We start from the raw sequence: 25,745 nt of genomic DNA, 5'->3' as shown, positions 1-25,745 counted from the left end.
CTTCGCCATCACGGTCTCCTCAATGCACACTCTTCGTCCCCAGCCCCTGGACGCCATCCGGTCCTCGGCGCCTTTAGAAGACCCTCCTCCCCGACTTGCTTCTCCCACGCTGAGACGCCCTGCGCGGGCCCCGAACTTGGGACAGCAGAGGTAGGAGCTGCCCGGACCTCCCTCGTTCCCTCCCAGCCCCGCCCGGCGCGCGGCGTCCACGTGGTCGCGCCCGCCCGGAAGTCTCGCGTTACTCGCAACACGTCTCGGCGTGATCGGGGCAAGAGCGCTCCGGGAAGGGGCGGGGAGAACGGAGGCCCGGAAGGCGTAAAAAGAATAAAAAATGTGAGTGCGCGTGCGCAGTGCGCAGTGCGCAGCCTGCCCGGAACGCGGCGCCCGGGCACCGGACAGCTGCTGCGTATCCGGCTGGCGCTTGCTCCCCGCCTCCCCCCAAACTTTCCTTCTCGTCCCACCCCTGGCCAGTTGGGGGCAGGGGGCCGCGGGTGGGCAGGACCCTGCTTCGGGCCGGTTGACGCATCCCCGAGGGGCCCGGCGGAGTGCGTGCGCCCGGGGGTCCATGCGCTGAGAGGGTGAGCCTGGGGGCGGCGGGAGCTTGGGGTGGGTGGGGTTGGGGTGGGCCGTCGGGTGCGCCCCCTCCTAGGGGCACCCCACGCCCAGGGGACTGAATCGCGGCCCTAACTGATGTGATCCTTGATCCCGCGCCAGGGCGCACGGCATGGCGGAAAACCGAGAGCCCCGCGGGACGCCGGTGGAGGCCGAACTGGACCCGGTGGAGTACACGCTTAGGAAGCGGCTCCCCCACCGCCTGCCCCGGAGGCCCAATGACATTTACGTCAACATGAAGACCGACTTCAAGGCGCAATTGGCCCGCTGCCAGAAGCTGCTGGATGGGGGCGCGCGGAATCAGAACGGGTGCAGTGAGATCTACATTCATGGTCTGGGGCTGGCCATCAACCGTGCCATCAACATCGCCCTGCAGCTGCAGGCCGGCAGCTTCGGGTCCTTGCAGGTGGCGGCCAACACCTCCACTGTGGAGCTGGTGGACGAGCTGGAGCCCGAGACTGACGCGCGGGAGCCCATGACACGGATCCGCAACAACTCGGCCATCCACATTCGTGTCTTCAGGGTCACCCCCAAGTAACGGACAGGAGGCTGCCCGGCTGGGCCCTTGTACCCCGTCCTTCCCCTCCCACGTCCACCTGCCTGTCAGGCGCCTTGTGGAAAAAGGCTGTTGGTTTACAGCCTGGAGGACTGGACCCCAACAGCTTCCTGACTCTGTGGTTCCCGGTTGCTGCTGTTCCCGCCACGCCAGCTGCTCTGCCTCTTTCTCGCCCTGGGTGTGTTCTGAGGGGGTTTGTATAAGGAAAGCAGGCAAAGCTGCAAGCGGGGGAGGATGCAAATGATTCCACAATGTGTGCAGTGGCCAAGGGTAGGCTGACCAGACCACACCCGGATCTGTTGGGATGGTTCTTGGACTCTCGGGACAGGAGGAGCGGAGGCACTGAGGCAGTCCAGTCCGGCACGCTCGCCTGACGGGGCACAGCGTGCCACTTGTTCAGTTGACAGGTGTGCACCAGGCTGCTGCTCTGTCAGGCTTAGCGAGGCTGAGGGCTGAAGGAGCGAAGGAAGCAGACAGGCCGGGGTGGAGGGGTTGGGGAGGGGAAGGAGGCCCTCCTGGGTAGCAGAGACGCCAGCAGCTTTGGCACTGCAACCAATGGCTTTCCGCCTGGTGCCCTGCAGGCCCTCTGGCTGGGCTGCCCCACTGAGGCAGTGAGCCCTCCATCCCCAAGTCATCACTCACAGACAATAAAGGTGTGTTTGGCTCTCTGTGAGATGGCTCGGTGTTTCATGCTTGCCAGATGTGAGGCTGCTAAAGCAGTGTTATTGGAGTGGGGAGGCGGGGCACCATCTTGTGTTAAAAAAATAAAAACAGGGCCCCAGTGCCATAACCTAGTGGCTAAATCTTTGCATTACATCTGCTGGGATCCCATATGGGTGCAGGTGTGTGTCCCAGCTGTTCCACTTTCCATCTAGCTCCCTGCTTGTGGCCTGGGAAAGCAGGATGGTACAAGGCCTTGGGACCCTGTACCTGCATGGGAGACCCAGAAGAAACCCCTGGTTCCTGGCTTCAGATCAGCTCAGCTCTGGCCATTGTAGCCACTAGGGAAGTGAATCAGCAGATGGAGGATCTTCTCTGTATATCTGCTTTTCCAATAAAAAAAAAAAAAACAGGTGGTTAAAACAGGTGCCTTTTCCTTGGAATGTTCTGAGGAAGGTGCCTGACTCTGGTTCCCCATTCGTCCTTGGACTGAAAACATTGTGTCTTATAATGCACAAAGGATGGAAAGTTCTTGTTATTCCTTAAACAATGTGATAACTGTTTACTTGGCATTTCCATTAGGCATTTTAAGTAATACAGAGGTAAGGGATAGGGGTTTGCTTTGAAAGGCGGAGAGAGATTTTCCATCCATTGCTTCGCTCCCCAACTGGCTGCAACAGCCACAGCTGGGCCGTCTTGATGCCAGGCAGACTTCATCTGGGGACTCCCCTGTGGGTACTTGGGCCATCTTCTGCTTTCCCAGGTGTGTGTGCAGGGAGCTGGATCAGAAGTCCAGCAGCAGGAACTCAAACCAGCGCGCTGATGGGGGGCTGCTGGTAGGGCAGGTGGTGGCTTGACATGCTGTGCCACCACACCTGCCTCTGTTGTCATTTTACAGAGGAGGGCCTAAGGCCCCTGTGGATTTTGGGGCGGGCACAGAGCGTAGCACCTTCTGCAGGGGGTGGCCTGGTTAGGAACTGGATGTAAGTTGTACCTTTTGCTGTTTAAGTTCACCAGAATGTGAACATCTCCAAGAAACTAACAAACCAGCCAGGCTGAGGGCAGGTGGGTTGACTTAGCAGTGCACAAGCCAGACTCCTCTGTCAGCAGATCCTGCCTCTGGCTTGTGCGTGGGGACTGGGGAACTCGCCATCTCAGGGTAGATACCTCATTTGGTTCTTGAGCAGTCATGCTAGGGAAATGGGTTGGAGACGCCTAACTTCCTGGTAAAGTCCAAGGTAGTTTCACTTTGGCCTCAGGCCCTGAAGGATGAATAGGAGTTTGGGAGAGGGCAGATCTGGCTCAGGGGTCTGGGGGGAGGGCATGTGAGGACACCGCTGGGCCGATGAGAGAACCCAGGCTGCTGACTTTCTGCACCATCAGCCCCTGACGGCAGCCCGTGGTGGCGGGCCGGGAAGCTGCGCAGGCTGTGTGTCTCCCTGCACGTATGTGTGCTCGCCTGTGCTCCTGGCCGGAGCTCAGGACAGGCGGTGGCAGGCAGCCCCGCTGTGTTTGCTTTGGCAGCCCGACCTCCCGCACTGTTTGTTTGTTGATTCTACTCCCTGTTTCCTCACTGCTTGCCAAGAGGGCTTCCCTGGACACAGACATCCCCTCTGTGTTGCTGCTGAAGGGAGAAGGGGCCTGGGGGCAGGGCGACCCTGAGGGTCCTGCAGTCTCTCCTATGTCCCTTCCTTGATGGGGAGCCCCCAGCATCGTTATCCCTCTCCTGGCTCTGCATGACCGTGATTTCCATCCCAGCTTGGGAAGACTGGAGACTGGGGGAAGTATGTCCGAAGGCAGGGCCCCTCCACCCCGCTCCTGCTTACTGGAAAGGTTCAGAGCCCACAGTGAATGGACGCTCTTCTGCCCTGGAGAAGAGAGATGACTGACCCTTGTCCACTGCACTACAGTATAATGGTCCATGTTAGGTGGTGCGCCACAAAGTATAGAAACTGTGGGTCCTATAAAGTTGCAGGAAACAGCACAGGTTTAAAAAAGACAAATAATGGGTCTGGTGCATTAGTCTAGTGGCTAAAGTCCTCACCTTACACGTGCTGGGATCCCATATGGGTGCCAGTTCTAATCCCGGCTGCTCCATTTCCCATCCAGCTCTCTGCTTGTGGCCTGGGAAAGCAATCGAGCATGGCCCAAAGCCTTGGGACCGTGCATCTGTGTGGGAGACCAGGAAGAGGCTCCTGGCTTTGGCCATTGCATCCGCTTGGGGAGTGAATCAACAGATGGAAGATCTTTGTCTCTCCTCCTCTCTGTATATCTCACTTTTCAGTAAAAGTAAATAAATAATTTTAAGAAAAAAAGAATGTGCACAATACTTTTCACTGGCCTAGAACCATTGTGCTAAGGAGTCATTTGAGGGGCTCACCTTCCGCCTGTGGTGCTGGCATTCGTTGCGGGTCACTGGTTTCTGTCCCAGTAGCTCCGCTCCCCGTTCAGCTCCCTGGTTGTGGCCTGGGAAAGCAGCAGAGGGTGGCTCAAGTCCTTGGGCCCCTGCATACCCATGGGAAACCTAGAGGAAGCTCCTGGCTCCTGGCTTCAACCCAGCTCAGCCTTGGTTGTTGTAGGCCTTTGGGGAGTGGACCAGCAGATGGAAGATCTCTCTCCATCTCTCTGTTAACTCTGCCTTTCAAATAAGAAAACAACAAAATCTTTTTTAAAAAGTCATTTAACTTCCATTTTTTAAAGATTTATTTATTTGAAAGGCAGAGCATCGGGGAGAGATGGAGAGACAAAGCTCCCATTCATTTGTTCACTATCCAAATGCCTGCAGCAGCCAGGACTGGGCCGGGCTGAAGCCAGGAGCCAGGGACTGCATTCTGGTCTCCCATGGGGGGGCAGGGACCCAAGGATCTAAGCCGTCGTCTGCTGCCTTCCCAGGTGCATAAGCAGGAAGCCAGCTTAGAAGTGGAGCAGCCGGGACTTGAGCAGGTGATCGGATGCACACAGTAGCTGAGCCTGCTGCACTGCCCCTCAGGCCTGCTTTAGCCTCCTGAATGGGAATGAGAGAAAGAAAGGATGTGTGTGTGCAGTTTTCTGTTACTGTAATGAAGTCTGCAGGCTGGGTACATTACACAGGAAAGAGGCTTCTGTAACTCACAGGAAGTTCAAGGCCTGGCCTGAGCCTCGGTTCGGCTCTGGTGCAGGCCTCCTGATGGACAGCGGAATGCTTGTGTGTGAGAGAGGGAGCGATCCATAGCGATAACAAGAAGGTGTCAGGCTTATGATTTATTATTTATTTTTGTCAGTGAGAAACAGGGAGCTCCCATTCCCCGGCTCGCTCCCCAAATGCTAGTAACAGTTAGAGCTAGGCTGGGGTTGAGGCCAGGTGTCCCACATGGGTGGCAGGAATCCTGTATTTAACTCACCACTGTCGCCTTCCGGGGTCTGCATGGACAGGAAGCTGGACACAGGAGTGGGAACTGAACTGTCATGCAAGATGCAAGGTGCCGACCACCTGCTCTGGTGTGTAGAGCAGCCCTTCAGCACCCAGGGTTCCAGGAAAGTCACCGCAGTACCAGGGGGTCATGTCCTCAGTGACTTTGCACTGGGTCACACCTCTTAAAGCTGCCCTGGGACAAAGCATCCAATGCAGATATGGAGCACAGACCATATCCAAACCCCAGTAGTGGCCCCCCACTGCAGGATGTGGGCCTCAGGACCTATGAGCCAGCTACAGCAGGCTGAGGGTGAGCCTGGGGGGCTGGGTCAGGTAATGGGGTGACGATGTGGAGGTGACCCACAAACCCTCAACTCCCTGAAATGGCTGAACAGCAGATGTCCAGTGCAGTACCTACCGGAATGGATGTGCAACTCACGGGCCTTGGGGTGAGGCAGGCAAAGGTCATCTTGCCAAGCGGAGACTCAGGGGCCCGGAGCTGTGGCCTAGCAGCTAAAGTCCTCACCTTGAACATGCTGGGATCCCACATGGGCACCGGTTCTAATCCTGGCAGCCCTGCTTCCCATCCAGCTCCCTGCTTGTGGCCTGGGAAAGCAGTTGAGGATGGCCCAAAGCCTTGGGACCCTGTACCTGCGTGGGAGACCAGGAAGAGCTCTTGGCTTCAGATTGGCTTCGGATCGGCGCAGCTCTGGCTGTTGCAGCCACTTGAGGAGTGAATCATCAGACAATATATTTCTCTTTATCTCTCCTCTCTATATAACTGCCTTTCCAATAAAAATAAATAAATTAAAAAAAAATTACAGAAGACTCAGGGCAAAATGGCCACTTCTGACTCCCTCTGCCGAAGGGCATCACAGGTCTCATAATTTCCATGGTTAACCTCACTTGTGGTTTCTATTTGTTCACTGAGCATGTGCTGTTTCTGTGAATTGGGGTTGCTGCCTTAGCGTAATAGGCTAAACTGCCCGTGACCCCGGTATCTCACATAGAGTCTAGTTTGAGTCACGGCTGCTCCACTTCTGATTCAGTTCCCTGCTTACAGCTTATAGCCTGAGAGAGAAGTGGAGAATGGTCTAACTGCTAGGGTCCCCATACCCATATGGAAGACCTGGAAGAAACTCCTGGCTCCTGGCTTTGGATCAGGCCAGCTCTGGCTGTTCCGTCCACTAGGGAAGTGAATCAGTCAGTGGATGGAAGATCTCGGTCTCTCTGTGTAACTCTTTCAAGTAAAACAAATAATTAGTTCATTTTAAAAAGATGTATTTATTTATTTATTTTGGAAAGTCAGATAAACAGAGAGGAGGGGAGACAGAAAGGAAGATCTATCTTCTGATTCACTCCCCAGGCAACTGCAACAGCCAGAGGTGAGCCAATCTGAAGCCAAGAGCCTGGAGCCTCTTCTGGGTCTCCCATGCAAATGCAGGGTCCCAAGGCTTTGGGCCATGCTCGATTGCTTTCCCAGGCCACAAGCAGGGAGCTGGATGGGAAGAAGGGCTGCCGGGATTCAAGCCAGCAGCCATATGGTACCTCAGCGTGTGCAAGGCAAGGATTTTAACTGCTAGGCTAATGTGCTGGGCCCAAATTATTTCATTTTTATTGACTTGAAAGGAAAAGTGAGCAAGAGAGTGAGCCCTCCCATCTGCCATTTCACTCCCTAGATGCCCACAGCAGCTGGGGCTGGGCTGGTGGGTTGGTCGAAAGCCACGAGCCAAGAATTCCATCGCAGATGGTGGGAACCCAAGTCCTAGAGCCATTGTTCTCTGCTTTCCAAGCTGGAAATGGAGGCAGGCCCCAGGCTCCCACACTCCCACTGTGCTGCGGGCTGTGGGCATCCCGAGCAGCATGTGCGCTGCCACACCAAGCACCCTCCCTCTTCTGCCTTTTTAAGTAAGGATTTTCTAATTGTACACTTGCTTGGCCCATTTGTCAGCTTTGTCTTCTTTCACAGGATGGCTGGCATCGGCAGGAACTCAAGTACTTGGGCCACCCTCTCCTGCTTTAGCAGGTGGCTCAGCAGGGAGCTGGATTGGAAACCTTGTAGCCAAAACTCCATCCAGTGCCCTGACTGGAGAGGTGTGGTTGTCCCAGGCAGCGGCTCCACTCATAGTGCTACAATACCCGCCCCTAAATACATCTTATAATTCTATTTTCCACAGTCAGAGACTTCAGACACCACATGCCTATTCCTCTCAGTTGTTTCCAGACCAAAACAGCAACCTCTGCCTCAGTTTCCCCATGCTGACCCTGTCCTGACTTGGCTTTGGTTCTCCTTTCCAGTTCCCAAAGGCCAGGAGGGTCCCCCATCTCCCACCCCCAAAGACCCAAGCCATCTCACTTCCTAGCACAGAAAGTCTTCTGGGTCACAGACTGAACCCTGATCCAGCAGCCACTGCTTGGGAGGGAGAGAAGGAGGGAGGGAGGAAAGGAGGAGAAAGGAGAGAGCCAGGGGGCCCCTGCTCCCCAGCTTGACTCCAGGCAGCTGGGCCTCCGTGCAGCCAGGGGCCTAGGACAGCTCTGGGGGACTGTAAATTTGCCTCTCCTTGGACACGTTCTCCGAATTGGCTGCCAGGAGGAAGCTGTGGGCCAGCGCCTGCCTCCACCCCCCGCTGGCCTGTTGTCACAGCCGACCCCAGACCCTGCCTGACTGGAAGGTTAGTGGAGGCCTCCTAAGTCCCCAGGACCCCAGGGCTGAGCAGGTGTGGCTTCTTTCCTACCACAGACCTCTGGGTCTCTAACTATGGAGCGTAGAGTCAGAGGGCCACCCAATACTGGTGACTTGTGTAGGATGACCGAAAGCAGGCACCAGGCCTCCTGGAACTGTGCATTGCTGAACAATGACAGCTGTACGTGGTGGGCCAGGCAGCCAGGGGCCTGAGGTGTGTACATCAATTATGGCAGTGAGGAGGGAGGCGGTCACTTCTTGCTGGAGGATCCGGGAAGTCTTCATTGGAGGAGGCAGCGCTGGGGTTTGGCCTTTAAGAAAAGAGGGCAAGAAGCCTGTATTGTGGCATAGCATGTGAAGCCACCATCTGCCATGCCAGCATTCAATGTATTATGTGGGTACCAGTTCAAGTCCCAGCTACTCCTCTTCCAATCCATGTCCCTGCTGATGCACCTGGGAAAGCAGCTCAAGTGCTTGGGCCCCGTACCCACGTGGGAGACCTGGAAGAGACTCCTGGCTCTTGGCGGGACAGAGGGTCTGAGTTCTAAGGCAATTGGGGAACCATGGCAGGTTCCTGGCTGTGCAGGAGGCTACTACCCTGGTGGGTACAGCAGAAGTGACCTGACTAGGTCAGCACCCAGCAGAGAATGGATGCTGGGCAGCCCACCCCAACTGGATTAGGGGTGTATCAGGGTTGACTGTGGGGCGCACCATATCCTGCAAACCTCTTCTCCCTCAAGCTGCAGTTGCAGCTCTCACCCACCCCCTCAAACAAAACAAAACAAAACAAAAAACCAAACACCCAGAAACAAACCAAAAAACCCGCCTCAGAGCTGGATGCCCTGCCCTGTGGCGGTCAGCCTCAACCCCTGCCCTGGGACCCTCTAGCAAGTTACTGCAAGGAAAGGGGCAAGCCCCAGAGGCTTCCCTCCTCCCCCACCCACCCCCAGCCATTTCTCCCTGGGCTCAGGCCGAGTCCAGCCCAGCCTCTCCGCCCCAGGGCTTAGGCTGAGTCCAGCCCAGCCCTCAGGTCAGGGCAGTGACGCAGGAGCAGGGGGCCCGAAGAGCAGGACCCAGAGAGCAGGGGGGTCGGGAGAGTGCACATGCCGATGTGTGTGGACGTGTGTGCATGTGTGTGTCCCACAGCTGGGCCCTGTGCAGGGAGGGGGAGCAGGCTAGGAGGCTGCAAGCTGGGACTACACATCTGGGGAGGACCCTGGCCAGGTTGGAAGTGAGTTAGAGCCAGGGGAGTGGGGCTTGAGGGAGTTAGACAAGCCTGAGGTCCCCCAGAAACTCACTAGTCACAGCCCCGAATCTCTTCTTCTGGCCAAGCCCTTTTGAAATTGTGGTTCCCTGTGACACCCACACAGCCTGTTATGGCTCCCTGGCATCCTTGAGCACCTCACAACACCTGCAGCCTCTGTGTCCCATCCAGTTGGGCACATCCCCAGTTGCCATTTGAGAGTCGCTGGTTTGTTTGTGTATGTGCGTGTTTAAGATTTATTTATTTGAAAGAGTTACAGAGAAGAGAGACAGAGAGAGATCTTGTACCCACTGATTAACTCCCTGATGGCTGCAACAGCCAGTGCTGGGCCAGGTGGAAGCCAGGAGCCTACAGCTCCATCGAGGTCTCACAGAGGAGTGGCAGGGATCTAAGCACACAGGCCAGTTCCCACTCCTTTCTCCAAGCCATCAGAAGGGAGCTGGATCAGATGTGGAGTGGCCTGGACTTGAACTGGCGCTCCGTTTTGGGATCCCAGCACCATAGGCAGCAGCTTCTCTTGCTGTGCCACAGCAGACTCCCCATGCATCAATTAAAAAGCAGAAACAAACAAACAAAAAAATCAGACCCCCCCCCCCGCCAAAGTCAAACAACACCAGAATGTCTGTCCTGGTGAAGCCAACATAATCCTAGGGGTTGTAGGCAAATCTTGATGAGAGTTCTCGGGCCTGGCTCTTTGGCACCCAATAATGGAGTGCCAGCTTGAGTCCTGGCTGCTCCACTTCTGATCCAGGTCCCTGTTAATGTCCCTAGGAAAACAACACTGGACAACCCAAGTGTTTGGGATCCCAAACCCACTTTGGAGACCTGGAAGAGGCTCCTGGCTCCTGGCTTCAGATTGGCTCAGCCCCCACTCATTGGAACCATTTGGCGAGTGAATCAGTGGATGGAAGATCTCTGTCTCTCCTCTCTCTGTAACTCCCTTTCCAATAAAAAAAAAAAAAATAAACAAATCTCTCTCTCTTTTAATTTTACAAATCACTCTTTTTTTTTTTAAAGATCCATTTATTTTTATTGGAAAGGCAGAGTTATATAGAGAAGGAGAGACCAAGAGAAAGATCTTCCATCCACTGGTTCACTTCCCGAACGAACAAAACAGCTGGAGCTGAGCTGATCTAAAGCCAGAAGCCAGGAGCCTTTTCCAGGTCTCCCACACAGGTGCAGGGTCCCACGGCTTTGGGACGTCCTCGATTGCTTCCCAGGCCACAAGAAGGGAGCTGGAAGCGAAGTGAACATGAACCATCGCCCATAGGGGCTGCTGGAGCTTGAAGGGTGAAGATTAGCCAACTGAGCCATGGCATCAGGCTCCAAAACATCTTTCTGTCCTGCTAACCGTGTAACAAAGATCATGCACAAATTAGGAGCTGAAAACGCCACTGAAATATCTCTACCATCATGCCACTGGGCAAGAAGCAGCAGATATATCAGAGGACTTCGAAAGAGTGGAAAACAGAATGAGATGTTTATTTTGTTGCAAAATCTTTCAAAATGTATCCACAGTGTTATCCTATTCCCAGCTTCCATGAACTCTTCCGAACCTGCAGAACCTGCTCATCCGCAGGGATTTCAGATTGTTTGATGTCCAAACAGACACACTTTAGCTCCTTTTTCCATGATGTGTTTGAAGTGCCCTGCACAATTCCCTGAGTTCATGACCGAAGAGAGGTGTGGCTTTTCTCTGTCACACCCACTAGACAGGTCTGACCATTGAGGCTCAAGGTTTGAGAAACCGCTGCACGGCAGGCAGTCAGCCTCCATCCCAGCACGCTCTTCCTGAATTGCTCAGAATTTTGCCAGCAAGCCCATGTCACGGGTCACAAAGACAGATGGAAACATACCTGTGTGCTCCAGGGCCTAAAAAGCACTTTCCTGAACGTTTCAGGGTCCTGGAAAAGGAGGATTGGGAGGGGGAGCACGGGAAGGGGCGAGGAGGGTGGTGGTCAGAAGCCTCAACTTCTAGCTCGGTTTGTCCCCCATCCGGTTCAGAACACGTGTGGGAAATTTGAGATGAGCTTCAGCGGAGCTGGCCCGGCTTCTGGCGAATACAGGAGCCCGGTGTGCCCGGAGCTTGCGGCACCCTCCCCTAGCCTTGCTCTGAAGGGCACCGCTGTCCCCGGGTCCGAGGCTCCCCCGGGAGCGCATCAGCTCCACTCCCCTCCCCGAACCCAGGCGCCGGGGCGGACCCTGCCCTGCACGCGCGCCGGCGCAGCCCCAGACCCAGGCGTCCTGCCCCCTGCTCCGACCCCAACTGACCCCCACCCCGGGCGACCCCTCACGCACACAGCCTCACCCCCACCCCCACCGGCGCACGCACACATGCAGATAACAGCCCCGACCCCCGGCCGCAGCCGCAGAGTCCCCGGGCCAACCCCTCCGGTGGCTGCGGCGCGCCGGCCTCACAGACCCTGGCCCGGGCCACTGCGCCGGTTCTCCTCCGACCCCAGGCCCGCGCCCCCAGGACACTGATCCCCGAGCGGCTGGTCCCTGCCCGACAGCGTCCCGGGATGAGGGCTCCCGGCGAGGGCTCCAGCAGAGCCCCAGGTCGCTGAGGGTCCCGGCGCGGCGCGGAGATGGGGGCGCGCGGTGAGTGTCGCGGGCTCCGGGAGTTACCCGCCGACCGGGCCCCTGTTTAAGAAGGGATTTGCTGCCCGGGACGTGGCTGGGATCAAGGACCTGCGATTCGCCCAGGAGCCGGGAGAGCAGGGGGGTGGGACAGCCTCCACGTGCCACGAAACTTGGGACGTCCGCGTGAATGGGCGAAAGGTCTGGGGGCCAAGATGGGGGGAGGGGAGGAGAAGAGGAGCTGCTTGGTGGGTAGGGAGCAAGTTGTGAAGCTGATACCTGGGTCCTGGAGTTAAAACCGCGATCCGCGAGAGGGGCCGCCTCTGCACTCGGGGATTGAAGTTTGGCCGGAGAAGTGGATGCCGGTAGCTGGGGGTGGGGTGTGCGGCGGCGCGGCGGCGGGCGGATTGAATGAAGGCGAGGGAGGCAGCGCCGGAGCGCTCGCCAGGTCGGGGCAGCCGGGAGCCGGGGGAAGGGGCGGGCCGCGACCCCTCGGAGCCCACCGCTCCCTGCTCTGCGCGCCTGCCTCACACGCGCCCTACTGTCTTCCAGGATGCCTGGCCCTGCTGCCCCGGCTCTGCTGGCTCCTGCTCCCGTTGGGCCTCCCGGCCCTATGCGCCCCCCCACGCCTCATCTGTGACAGCCGCGTCCTGGAGCGCTACATTCTGGAGGCCAGGGAGGCTGAGAATGCTACGGTGAGGCCCCCTCTGCCACGCCAGCACCCTCGGGTCTCCCGGGAGGAGGTGTCTCTCCAGGAGTCTCGATTCCTTGCTGGCCTCCCGCTCAGGGTGTAGGTGGGCTGTTCTTCTCACCACCCTCCATCTCAGCAGTGATGCAGTGGGTGGTGCCCAAAGTGTATCTGGATGCTAGGCAAGGGCACAAACCCGGGCCACCTAGGGTGGCTGATGGCTGGGCTGGACCGTTTCAGATGGACTGTGCTGCAGGCTGCAGCTTCGGGGAAAACATCACAGTGCCGGACACCAAGGTCAACTTTCACGACTGGAAGAAGGTGGAGGTGAGCCCATGTCTCCTTCCTCCAGGGCACTCCTCTTTGGGAAGGACTAGAAGAAACAAGGGGGGCAGCGAGAGAGGCAGCTGTTGAGATGAGGGCTTCGTCATTCATTCAACAAACCCTAGGGGCGGAGCTTCTGTTCGCTTTGCTGGGGTGATGGGGCTGCTGTAGGGTAGCGGGAAGGCAGGGGCCTGGGTCAGCTGACTGCTGGTCTGTGCTCCCTCTAGGCCGGGCCCCACGCTGTAGAGGTCTGGCAGGGCCTGTCCTTGCTATCGGAAGCCATGCTGCGCGGCCAGGCCCTGCTGGCCAACTCCTCCCAGCCGCCGCATACCCTGCAGCTGCACGTGGACAAAGCTGTCAGTGGCTTACGCAGCCTTACCTCCCTGCTCCGGGCGCTGGGAGTGCAGGTGAGCCAGGGGGCCCTGCTGACCCTTCCCAGAAGTTGAGAAGGGTATTGGGGAGGGGGCGGGCATCGAAGTCTAGCGGGTTAAGCCCTTGCCAGCATCCCACATGGGTGCTGGTTCCAAGTCCCAGCTGCTCCATTTCTCATCCAGCTTGCCAGGAGCAGAACCTGGCCAGGTGTTCAGGCCCCTGCACCTGATTCAGGAGACCAGCATGGAATTCCAGGCTCCTGGCTGCTGGCTGCCCGAGACCTGGCCATTGCAGTCATCTCTGTCTCTCCTCTTTGTAACTCTCTCTTGCAAATACAGTAATTAATTAAAAGGGATGAGATGCCCCCACTCCATCCTAGCCCCGCCCCCCATGTCCCTTGTGGACTGCGGTGACTTCCCACTCTACCCCCCACAGAAGGAAGCCAGCTCCACTCCAGAGGCAGCCCCTTCGGCTGCTCCACTCCCAACGGTCGCTGTGGATACTCTGTGCAAGCTCTTCCGCATCTACTCCAACTTCCTCCGGGGAAAGCTGAAGCTGTACACAGGGCAGATCTGCCGGAGAGGGGACAGGTGACCAGGCACACAACGGCCACCACCTTGCTGACCGCCTCTGCCTGAGCCGTGCCTCCCCGCACCCCAGCCACTCGCCACCCCCTGCCACGGGGCTATTGCCTCCACGCCAGTCTGTCTCATGGACACTCCAGTGCTAGCAGTGACATCTCAGAGGACTGAGATGGAAGGAGGGACGCAGAGGTCAGCTCTGAACTCAAGGAGAAGACCATGCTGGGGTACAGTCAAGCTCACTTGGTGCCTTGCTGAATGGTGACACCCAGACAGACTTGGGAGGCACATACATATTTGGTTTTGCACCCACCAAGCAGGGACAGGATGGACAGGAGAATTGAGGTGGTGCGCCGTTGGTTTTCCAAGTCTCACAGAGACTCCTGGGACAGGCACCTGCCGTGGCCAAAAGGGCTCGGGGAGCCATGCAGACATGATGGGGGCTGGTCCCTGATTCTCACGGGGGTCGCATTTTGTATATCTTCCAGTCTCACTGCCAAGAACTGATACCACCCACGTGGGCTTTTCTGTCTTCCCCGGAAGCCCTATTCCCCTGGGCTTGGAGCCCCCTACCCCGGCAGCCCAGCACGTCAGGTCTGGGAAATCAGTGGTACAAGGGGTTGGGTCCTACGTGCAGCTTCACACAGCCTGTCTGACCTCTTGACCCCACCAGGCTTGAGGCCATGAGCTCTGCCCACACCGGTCAATAAAGTGGCCCCATTCAAGGCTGTCTCTGGGTAGGCAGCTGCCAGGTGCCCAGGACAAGCCTCTGCCAACTGTGGTTCCCAGCAAGGACCAGGAAGCAGGCCCCATACCGTGTCCTCCTGCACGAGCATCAGTCTCCTGCTCTGCAACGTGTCCCTGTGGAGGCGGCTGCCCTCTCTCCTTGCCTGAACTGGAGGCTCTGAGCCTCACCCTGAAGGATTTCCGACTGAGTACCTGCTCTGTGCCAAGTGCTGCCCAGCAGGACCTGGCCACATACCTCTCTGAGAAAGCTCCTGCTGCCATTCCCATGGTACCAGATGAAGTCAAGTGGGGACAGGCACTCAGCACAAAGGCAAAGCGTCTTCTACTGCAGTGCGAGGTTCAAATCTAGGCTCTGCTTCCTGGTGCCAACTTCCTGCTGGAGTGAAGCAGGGGAGGCGGCAGGGGGTGCCTTGAGGTCTTGGGTTCCTGCCACCCACAGGGGAGACCCAGACTGAGTTCCTAGTTCCTGACTTGGGTTCGATCCGGCCATGGCTGGCTCTTTAGAGTATTTAGGGAGTGAATCATCAAATGCAAGATCTTTCTCTCTCTCTTTGCTTTTCAAATACATTTTTATAAAAGAAATGGTGCCAGTGCCGTGGCTTAACAGACTAATCCTCCGCATTCAAGCACCAGAAAACCATATGGGCGCCGCTTCATGTCCCGGCTGCTCCACTTCCCATCCAGCTCCCTGCTTGTGATCTGGGAAAGCAGTCGAGGACGGCCTAAAACCTTAGGACCCTGCACCTGTGTGGGAGACCGGGAAGAGGCTCCTGGCTTCCTATTGGCTCAACTCCAGCTGTTGTTACCATTTGGGGAGTGAACCAACGGATGGAAAAATCTTTGTTTCAGTATCTCCTCTCTGTAAATCTGGCTTTCTAATAACAATAAAAATGAATCTTAAAAAAGAGAAATGAAGTCTCCTACTCAAGCTCAAGAAAACAGGTCCCTCCCGATGCCTCTGTATCCTCTCCCGCATCTGCTTATTTCTTCCCCATCATCCCTGCCTGCTCCCCTACCCTCCAAGGCAGGAACACGGTCACAGGATGAAGGAATGGTCCACCCTTGGTTCCTCTTTGAGTTCTAATCTTTATGTTGGCAAGGATTTCAGACTGCTGAAGATGCCACCACACAATGCCAGATGGCCATTCCTGGCCTCTGGAAGGGGACTTTCAAACAGAGAGTGGAATTAGAGGCTGAGTTTGGGAGGTGTCTGGCTGAGCATACCCGGCCCCCACCAGGGAGCCTAGCTGCAGGCTTGACTCCAGATACCTGCTGATGCACACGCCGGCCGGTGGCAGGAATGATGGGGGCTTTCTCAGAGGGTTATATGAGGAGTAAACGGGCCACGCCAGGGAACCATTTAGGGTGGGGACCCACATCCAGGAGCCATCTGTCACCTGCCAGCTCAAGCTCTGGCTCCGTTCCCAGTTCCAGATTACTGCTACTGCAGGTACTGATGGCTCAAGCCCTCGGTGATGGCTATCTGTGTGAGTCCCAGCTCCAGACTTTGACCTGGCTCAGCCTCGGCGGCAGAGGACAGCAGAGCCCTGAGTCCTCATCTCTATCTATATTTCTCTCTGTCTCTCAAATGAATAAAACAAATACATCTTTCCTTGAAAGGTAAGTATTTTGGTGCATAAAAGCCCAAACCCATGCATATGAAAAGCCTTCAAACAGTTCATGGAAAATGTATATTATGAAGAAAATATGCATAGATTTCAAAGACTGCATCAACATAAACTTTTAATTCTGTTTTCTGCAAACTCCTTGGAGTTCTCTGGAAGGCAGGGCCTGGTCTTTTTGCTTAGGAGCACATCAAAAAATGTAGAGAAGGTAGCCTGCCCCCCTAAACATGAGGAGAGAGGAGAGCATTTTGCAATCTGTGGCAGGAAAATTTACTGGAAGGTTGGGGAGGTTGAATGGTATTTGCCTGGTGTTTGTATGGGGAGTAGAGGTGGGGCTAAGGGGGGAGGAGTCAGCCAGAGGGCGGAACCGGAAGAGAATTTTCACTCTTGCCAAGTCGGCTCCTGGGCTACAGTGCCCTCTGTAGGCCCTGCTGGGAACTGTTAGAGAAACAGCCACCGGATCCTTCCGTTTTAACCCGATGCATTTCAGACTGACCCAAGGCACCTGCCCGGCCCTGGCTCACAGCTTTCTAGAGTCTCGCTGATGGTGCTGGAGCTGAGTTAGCTTTATAGCCTGGTGGCCGCTAAGATGCCCACACCCCACACCAAAGTGTCTCCGCTTCTGATACAGCACCCCAGAACCCCGGAAGCAGCAGGCGATGGCTCAAGGGCTTGGGTTTCTGCCACCCATGTGGGAGACCTGGATGGAGCTCCTGGCTTATGCCGGGGCCTGGCCCTGGCTGTTCCAGATGTTTGTAGAGTGAACCAGGAGGTGGAAGATTGCTCTTTCTCGTTCTTTTTGTTCTCTATTGCTTTGCCTTTCAAATAAAAGCCTTAACAAATTAAACAGGACCTGTTAGTTACTGGAATCTAACCTGGATTATTATTTCCAGCTGGTTGTGGCTCAGTTTTCTAAAATTCCATTATGATGGGAACATTATGAAAGAATACTGGTGAGAGGAAACCACACAACAGCAGTTTCTCAAAGGCCCAGATGCCGCAATCCTTCCTCCTGATTTTTTATCATACTTTTCAAACACCTTGACTGTGTTTAATGAATAGAAAAGCTGAGGCTCAGAATGGGCAGGCCAAGTGCCAGGGACACTCAGCCAAGCTAGGACTGGACTCCGGAGTGGTTCCCAGGGTGCTTCCCACACCCCATGGTCTCTTACAGGGGCCTCTGCAGCTCCAGTCTTGTCAAGGCCGCCAGTCTCGGGGGAGGGGGAGGGGACTTGCCTATTCCCAGATCCCCAAAATGCCGTACCCAGAGGTTCCTCCCTGCCTCCCTTTTAGTCTCCCAACCCCCATCTCCCAGCGGTGATCTTCCCACTGAGACCAAAGGAGGTCAGCGAATGCAGGCAGAGGTCTTGTTGCCCAACCAGCAGGGGCAGAGAGGCCATTGTCTCCTGCCGCCTTTCTCTGGTTAACCATTTCCTGGCTCTGGCCCTCTGTGGCTACTCAGCTGACCCAGTGTGGAAGGGGGCTGGGCAAAGGAACTGAGCCTGGGCTGGTGGCAGACGGAGGGGCCTCCTGTGGTCCCAGACTCAGCTGTCCAACCTCTCTGCAGCGGTAGAAGTCTTGGGGGGCTGCCCTGCAGCTTTGTGTCTCTTCTCCTGTGCCAACTCCTCCCTGGCCACTCAGGAGAGTGTGAGGGTCAGAGGCCAGGCATGTGGGAACAGAAGTGACACTGGGATGTGTGTGGGAGGGGGGTGGGACAGGGGCTGCCCCAGGTAAAGGAAATGAATCTGCAGATTTGGGGAAACAGCTGGGCATGATGGGATGTAGACATCTGGGCTCAGGTTAGCTCAGCAGCGTTTGCTTTCGAAGAAATCAATTACTTGGGGGAAGGTATCATGACGCAGTGGGGTAGAGCCCTGTCATGTTTGCATCCTGTATCACATCACTGGTTTGAATCCCAGCTACTCCACTTCCCATCCAGTCCCAGCCTCCAGGTATGGGAAGACAGCAGATGACATAGGGCCCCTGGGGCCAGCTACATGGGAGACCCACGTGGAGTTTCTGGCTCCTGGCTTCAGCCCAGGCTGTTGTAGGTCTTTGGGAAGTGAACCAGTGAGTGGAAGACAGTCTCTTTCTCTCTCTTCCTCTCAATCTCTCTCTTTGGGTCCTTGCACTCACTTGGGAGACATGAAAGAAACTTCTGGTTCCTGGCTTCAGCCTGCCCCAGTCTCAGCCATTGTAACCATATGGGAGTGAACCAGCAGATGGATGCTTTCTCTCCTTCTCGCTTTCTAAATCTGACTTTAAAGGAAAAATAAGGGCCCGGCTTGGTAGTCTAGTGGCTAAAGTCCTCGCTTTGCACATGCCAGGATCCCATATGGACGCCGGTTTGTATTCTGGCAGCCCCACTTCCCATCCAGCTCCCTGCCTGTGGCCTGGGAATGCAGTAGAGGATAGGACCCTGCACCCATGTGGGAGACCTGGAAGAAGCTCCTGGCTCCTGGCTTTGGATCAGCTCAGCTCTGGCCATTACAGCCACTTGGGGAGTGAGCCAGTGGATGCAAGATCTTCCTCTCTGTCTCTCCTCCTCTCTGTATAGCTGATTTTCCAATAAAATAATAATGATAATAAAGAAAACTAAATACGTCCTTTAAAGAAAAAGCCTGCCCTGTCTGAATTATTTTGGAGCATGCAGTACAATGGCATTAAGTGTATCAACTCTGTGGTTCTGTGAATATCACCACCATATCTAGAATTTTCTCTTCCCCCAAACTGAAGCCCTGCTAAAGTCTCCACGCTCACTCCTCCCACCAAGAACTGCCAGTCTTCTTTCTGTCTCTCCGCATTGGGTGCTCCTGGATTTTGAAGAAGTGGCCTCCTACAGTATGGGTTCGTTGTGATTGCCTTTTTTTTTTTTTTTTTTTTAGTATTTATTTATTTTTATTGGAAAGTCAGATATACAGAGAGGGGAGAGACAGGAAGGAAGATCTTCCGTTTGATGATTCACTCCCCAAGTGACCGCAACGGCTGGAACTGTGCTGATCCAAAGCCAGGAACTTCTTCTGGGTCTCCCACGCAGGTGCAGGATCCCAAGACTTTGGGCCATCCTCTACTGGATGGGAAATGGGGCCACCGGGATTAGAATTGGCGTACATATGGGATCCCAGCACGTGTAAGGCTAGGACTTTAGCTACTAGGATACCGCACTGGGCCCAACTGTCTTGTTTTGTTTTGGCGTAATGTTCTCCCTGTTAGAACAACCCCAGGAGTACTTTCCTGGTGAAGGTGGAGTTAACAGCCCCTTGCACGGATAGCTGACACCGCCCATGCTCATCCTGGGGCGCTGCCACCTGTTGGCCATCATGGGTATGTCTCCCTACTCGCTGCGCTTCTTTCTTGCACCTCCTGGATCATATGCTGACTCTATTTTTAATTTTTTGAGGCATGCCACTCTTTTTTTAAAAAAAAAGATTTATTTATTTTTATTGGGAAGTCAGATATACAGAGAGGAGGAGAGACAGAAAGGAAAATCTTCTGTCCGCTGATTCGCTCCCCAAGAGGCCACAACAGGTGAGCTGATCAACTCAGTCCAGCTGTCGTGGCCATTTGGAGAGTGAACTAGCAGATGGAAGATCTCTCTCCCCCTCTCTGTACTATCTCCTCTCTGCCAATCTGCCTTTTGTATAAAAATGAATCTTTAAGGGCCCAGCGGCATGGCCTAGCAGCTAAAATCCTCGCTTTGAACGTGCCAGAATCCTACATGCCGGTTCTAATCCCGGCAGCTCCACTTCCCATTCAGCTCCCTGCTTGTGGCCTGGGAAAACAGTCAAGGACGGCCCAAAGTCTTGGGACTCTGCACCCATGTGGGATACCCAGAAGAAGTTCCTGGATCCTGGCTTTGGATCGGCACAGCACCGGCCGTTGCGCTCACTTGGGGAGTGAATCATCGGATGGAAGATCTTTCTATCTCTCCTCCTCTCTGTATATCTGACTTTGTAATAAAAATAAAATAAAAATCTTTAAAGTATCTGTATGCATTTTTTTGCAAATATACATGGATTTCTGCAGGAAGATTCCTAGAAAGAAAATGTTGGGTCAAAGATAGGGACTTTGGGTCCAGTGTCATGGCACAGTTGGTTATACTGCTACTTGCAATATGGGATCCCATCTGGGCACCAGTTCATATCCCATCTGTTCCACTTTGCATCCATCTCCCTACTTGTGGTCTGGGAAAGCAGTAGAAGACATCCCAAAGCTTCTGACTTTGGATCAACTCAGCTCTGGCCATTGCAGCCATTTGGGGAGCTAACCAGCAGATGGAAGATCTTTCTTTTCTCCCTCTCTGTAAAGTCTGCCTTTCTGGGCCAGCACAGTAGTCCTCTCCTTGCATGCGTCAGGATCCTATATGGGTACCAGTTCATATCGTGTCTGTTCCACTTCCCTTCCAACTCCCTGCTTATGATTTGGGAAAGTAGTAGAGGATGGCCCTAAGCCTTGAGACTCCTGGGACACCTAGAAGAAGATCCTGGCTCCTGGCTTCGGATCAGCTCAGCTGTGGCTGTTGCAGCCACTTGTGGAGTGAGCCAGTGGATACAAGATTTTTCTGTCCCTCCCTCTCTGTAAATCTGCCTTTCCAATAAGAATAAGTGAATCTTTAAAAAAAAAAATCGTTATTTATTTGAAAGAATGACACAGAGAGAAGGAGTAGATGAGGGAGGGAGAGATTATTTCCCATTCATCGATTCACTCCCCACTTGGCCACAATGGCTTGGGCTGGGCCAGGCTAAAGCCATGAGCCAGGAACCTCCCACATGAACGACAGGGGTTCGGCACTTGGGCTGTCCTCTGTTGCCTTCCCAGGCATATCAGCAGAGAGCTGGGGAAGTGGGTGGCTGGCTCACAGGGCAGCTTTGGTCAGCACTCCTCAGGGGCTGGGAAAGCCAACTGTTTCCAGCGTCTGTTGGCTGCTTCTCCCTCAGCTTCTCAGCTCTTGACCCATTGGGAGCTTCTCAGCTCTTGACCCATTGGGAGCGTTTTCAGACCTTCCCCATACTTCACACCCCAGCCCCTCAGCAGCTGTGGCCAGTTATAGAATTCTAGGCTTCCAGTGACTTTCCCTTGGAATTCCGCAGACAATGTCACGCCCCCTTAGAATGCGTGGTTGCCACCGAAAGGCCGCAATGCCAAATGGACCCTGATCCCTGACGTGCGACCCGCTGGCTGCTGTCTGAAAGGCTTGCGGATCTCCACTTCGTCCCCATCCTCTGAAATTTCCCAGCATGCCTCCTGTGGGGCTCTGTGTGCCTCCCCTGAGGTCCCCTTCCATCTAGACGCCCGAGAGTCTCCACTCTGGGACCCTTTGGCGAGTACATACCTTTTCAAACATACTTCCTTCTTTCCAGCTCCTTAGTCTTCCCCTTGATTCCACATTCCAGCTCTTCCTTTGGAGTCTGCACACGCCAGCCCTCCCGGTGGTCGGTTCCCAGTGTTTCCCATGGCAGCTTCCGAAGGACGCCAGGCGAGGGGCATCAGGGGTATATAGAAGCACAGAGACTCCGTGCTGTGCCCTTCCCCACCCCCGTGAGCTGCCTCCAGGTTCCTCATGGCTCCTCCCGTCTGGGCGCTGGTGCTGCTCCTGGGGGCTGCCCAGGGCCCGGGCCACCTGTCTGCCTCGGAAGGGTAAGCTGGGCTCATTTTGGGGTCTTTGAGGTCTCTGGGGGCAGTGGTAAGCTAGGAGCCGCCGGCTGAGGAGCAGCTTCCAAGGATACTACAAGGGGAGGGACGGGGGAGCTGAGGACAAGGAAGGGTGGCTAAATAACAGCAACAAACAGGGTTGAATCACAAAGCCCCAGAGCCTGCAGTGTTTGTTCATTTTTTCTGTTTTAAAAATGTATTTAGTTTTTTGAAAGGCAGCTTTACAGAGAGGAGGAGAGACACATAGAGCTTCCAGCCACTGGTTCACTTCCCAGGTGGCTACAAAGGCCAATCTGAAGCCAGGAGCTTTTTTCTGGTCTCCCACATGGGTGTAAGGACCCAAGTACTTAGGCTATCTTCCACTCCTTTCCCAGGCGCATTAACAGGCAGCTGGATTGAGCAGGTGGGACTCTGAGATGTCATCTTGGTGAGATGTCAATACTGATACCAGCTATGCCACCACACTGGCTTCTGGAGAGTTTTTTTGTTTGTTTAAGTTTTATTCATATTTATTTGAAAGCTTGAGAGACAGATATATGACAAGAGACAAAGATAGATTTTTCCATTTGCAGTTCATTTCCCAAACACCCGCAATAGGCAGAGCTGGGCCAGGCTGAAGCCTGGAGCCTGGAACTCCATTTGGGTCTCCCATGCGGTGTTTGTGGCCCAAGTACTGAGCCCTCGCCTGCCGCCTCTGAGCGCATGTCAGCAGGCAGTGGACACTAAGGCAGGACGGGAACTGAGGCGCTCCAGGATGGGACGCAGGCTTCCGAGCGGGGCTCTACTGTGCCAAAGTGGCACACTGGCCACCTAGAGCCTGAAGTTAAAGATGGGGTTCTGGAAGTGGGACAGAGCTATATATAAACACAAACAGAAGAGGTGCCGAGCCGGGGAGGCAGAGCTAAAGCTGTGAGAGAAAGATAAAGAATCCTTGAAACAGTGGATATAAAAATCTGGCTGCCCAGAGAGACTGTGGGCAGGACAGAGGATGGCTGGCCGGGGTCCTGACACTGTCCTAGCGGAATGTGAGCAAGTTGAACAGGATCCTAGAGAACAACAGATGGTGCCCTTTGGCCCACGGTCCCAGAGGTGTGGCTGCCGAGATGAGGCGGACAGGCTGAGGGGTCCTCTTGGTGTTAGTCATTTAGAGGTTCACTTGGCAACCTGGGACCCCACGCTATCTATACTCCCTGGGTAAGACTTGGACTACGACGAAAAAGATCACTAGCCAAAGGAAGCAGACCTGAGGGGGAGACGTGGGCACCGAGTGAGAATTCCCAGCCACTGGGAGCCACCTCATGGGGGCCAGGGGTGCTGTGGGGAAGGGAGGGGTTGCTTCGAACAGCCAGACAGCGGCTGTAGGCCAGGAGGCTGCATCCCAAGTGCGGAGCGCCTCCTCAGGGAGCACTCAGGAGCAGCGGGATTCGGTCCCCGAGACTCCTCATGCTGGCTGGGGCCAAGGGCTGCCTTTTTTTTTCTCCCCTCCAAACCAAGCCCAAAGAGGCAGGAGTCGCTGGAATGGAAGGTGATCTCTCAAGGTTCAAAGAACAACCGTGAGTTGGAACCAGCACTGCTGGGCCCCTCCCTCTCAGCTCCAGGCGTGGTTACCCCAGGGCAGGGGGCAAAGGCAGACAAGGATCAAAGGCATGAAACACAGCCCCTGAGCGAGGCAGTGGGGAGAGAGCAATGCAGAAGCCTGAACAAACAACATATGCACTTGGCAGACCCAGCTTGTTGGCTCCCCACCCCTGCTCCACAACTGTGTCTCCCGCCTAGCCTTCAGTTCCTCCTGAAGGTCCCACTCCCAGATCTGGACCCCTAATCTTAGTGGCAGCCTTCTCCCAGCTTAGCGCTCTGCTGACCCCATACCCCAGTGTGCCCTGTGCCCTACCCCCTGTGCCCTGCACCCTGCCCCCTACCCCCTGTGCCCTGCTCCCTACCCCCTGTGCCCTGCACCCTCCGCTCTCACAGTGGCCATTCCCTCCCAGCTGTTCTCACTCAGTGTGACTTTGAGGATGACTCCAGGCCTCTCTGCGACTGGTCCCAAGTATCTGCAGATGACGGGGACTGGACTCGGGCCAGTGGGCCCTCCCCAGCTGGCATCATTGGGCCCTCCGGAGGGTACCCTAACGGAGGTGAAGGGCCTGCAGGATGCCTCAGGGATCCCGGTGGGGGACATTTGGCCTGGGCATTGGGCGTGCGTTCATTCCCCTGTGTGAAGCGAGCTGGGAGGCGGCTACCTGGGTTCTGAGGGAAGAGGGTAGGTAGGCCAGCTCATCTGACCCAACCCTGCCTCCACAGACGGCTACTACCTGCACATGAACTCCAACAACTTCCGCCAAGGCGGGGTGGCCCGCCTGCGCAGCCCAGACCTATGGGAGCAAGGGCCGCTCTGTGTGCACTTCGCCTATCACATGTTCGGGCTGTCGTGGGGGGCGCAGCTGCGGTTGCTGCTGCTCAGCGGCACGCAGGGCAAGCGCCCCAGTGTGCTCTGGAAGCACGACAACACAGAGAGCCCCTCCTGGATGCCCACCACCGTCACCATGCCAGCAGAGCTCGCCCTGCCCAGCCGGGTGAGGCCCAGCCCAGGCACCCCAGTGGGAGGCCCAGTTGGGAGGGGGCAGTCCTGTAGAAGCAGGTATGGGGTCTGAGACGCTGGAGTTCAAGAAGGACAAGGAGGTCCCTGCCCAGGGGCTCACGGAGCTCAGCCCCTTGACCTCTGCCCCACAGCTCATGTTCGAGGCCACCCGGGGCAGCACCACTTACCTAGACATCGCTCTGGACGCCCTCTCCATCAAGCGGGGCACCTGTAATCACAGTGAGTTCGCTGTCCTTTCTGTCAGGGGGCCAGGCTCCCTCGGGGTCCAGGACACCTGCGTCTCTGAGCTGTATGGCTAGGAGCTTTCTGCTGCCTTGGTATGCCCTATCTCTGACCTTCCTGGTGGGCCAGCTTTGAACCTGAAGTCAGAGTAACATCACCTCCAAAACGGACCATTTGGCTGGCCTGATTTTTAAAAGATTATTATTTGTGATGATTTTTACATAGTTGATTAGGGTAATTAGGGTCAAGGGCTACAGAAAGGTGGGTGAGATTACCATTTCCACATTCTCTTCTTTTTCCTTCCTGTATCTGGGGAAAGGGGAGAGATAAAGGGAAAGGTCAGACCCAGCCTCCCAAACACCTCTGCTCCCTGGGTCCAGCCACCCAACACCCCGGGTCCCCAGTTTGGGGCATGTTCTGAGGGTCCTACTCAAGAGGTTTCGATAATTCAGCAGTTTCGAATTACTGCCAATCTTACCACTCCAAGCACGATGAAATCTCCAGAATCCACTGATTGACACAGTCTACCTTAGAGTCTCCGTTTGCCCAGTTATTCACTGCCAACACTTGCCTGGGGTAGTTGATTGATTTGTTTTATCCTCCATCCTCTGTCGTGGTACTAGGTGTCCTCTGTAGACTCCAATGTACTGCCATATCCTCCATGCGCATTCCATGTGGATATGCTGTCCACTGCTCTGTCTAAGCCATAAGGAGGCCCAGCTCTGACACATGCACTCCACAGTCAGACCATGGAACCTTTAATTCTCTCCGTGGTTGGGGTTCTGAGTCTAGCAATTCAGTTGGGGGGATCTCCATAAAAACTTCGTCTGAGATGATCCCAGACCTGGTTCTTGTGTATGCTCACCAATACAGGGCCGGCACAGTCCGTCATCCCAATTGGCTTATGCACATGCAGGTGGTTGCAATTGCTGGGTCAGTTCTGTCTCCAGCCCTCTTTTACATAAAGCAATAAGTGTTGCAGCCCAGTCGGTCCTGCCCACCACACACTTGACCTTCACGTACACTAGCGGGAGCTGCAGCCTAGTCAGAATGACCCACAATAACCCCCACCAGGCTCATCCCTGGTTCCTGTGCTTGCACAGCAGACTGGTCCAGTCTGTCCCACATCTCATTCAGCTCTCATACATGTAAATGGGTGACTGGCCTGACTTTAACACTGAAAACCCCA

At 55.3% G+C, this 25,745-nt stretch overlaps 3 protein-coding genes across 3 annotated transcripts in view; all 3 read left to right on the top strand.

Moving 5' to 3' along the window:
- The first annotated feature begins 371 nt into the window (after positions 1-371).
- POP7 (POP7 homolog, ribonuclease P/MRP subunit) lies at positions 372-1,945 on the top strand. The gene is made up of 2 exons (XM_040973822.1): positions 372-578; positions 715-1,945. The coding sequence occupies exon 2, from the start codon at positions 725-727 to the stop codon at positions 1,148-1,150; it is 426 nt and encodes a 141-aa protein (XP_040829756.1). The 5' UTR covers positions 372-578; positions 715-724; the 3' UTR covers positions 1,151-1,945.
- Positions 1,946-11,754: 9,809 nt separating this feature from the next.
- On the top strand, positions 11,755-13,724 carry EPO (erythropoietin). Its single transcript, XM_040973821.1, has 5 exons — positions 11,755-11,767; positions 12,299-12,441; positions 12,675-12,761; positions 12,986-13,165; positions 13,566-13,724. Exons 1-5 carry the CDS (start codon positions 11,755-11,757, stop codon positions 13,722-13,724), a joined length of 582 nt encoding a protein of 193 aa, XP_040829755.1.
- A 5,643-nt stretch (positions 13,725-19,367) lies between these two features.
- The window catches only part of ZAN (zonadhesin), a 35,598-nt gene continuing 29,220 nt past the window's right edge, over positions 19,368-25,745 (top strand). Inside the window, exons 1-4 of the mRNA XM_040973702.1 lie at positions 19,368-19,407; positions 23,724-23,870; positions 24,037-24,308; positions 24,466-24,553. Of these exons, the coding sequence (XP_040829636.1) occupies positions 19,368-19,407; positions 23,724-23,870; positions 24,037-24,308; positions 24,466-24,553 (547 nt within the window). The remainder of the gene's footprint in view (positions 19,408-23,723; positions 23,871-24,036; positions 24,309-24,465; positions 24,554-25,745) is intronic.

The sequence above is a fragment of the Ochotona curzoniae genome, unplaced genomic scaffold (genome assembly GCF_017591425.1).
Source record: "Ochotona curzoniae isolate NIBS_2020 unplaced genomic scaffold, NIBS_Ocur_1.0 contig_2321, whole genome shotgun sequence".
NCBI classification, from domain to species: Eukaryota; Metazoa; Chordata; class Mammalia; order Lagomorpha; family Ochotonidae; genus Ochotona; species Ochotona curzoniae.
This window is presented reverse-complemented; position numbering and strand designations above follow the sequence as displayed.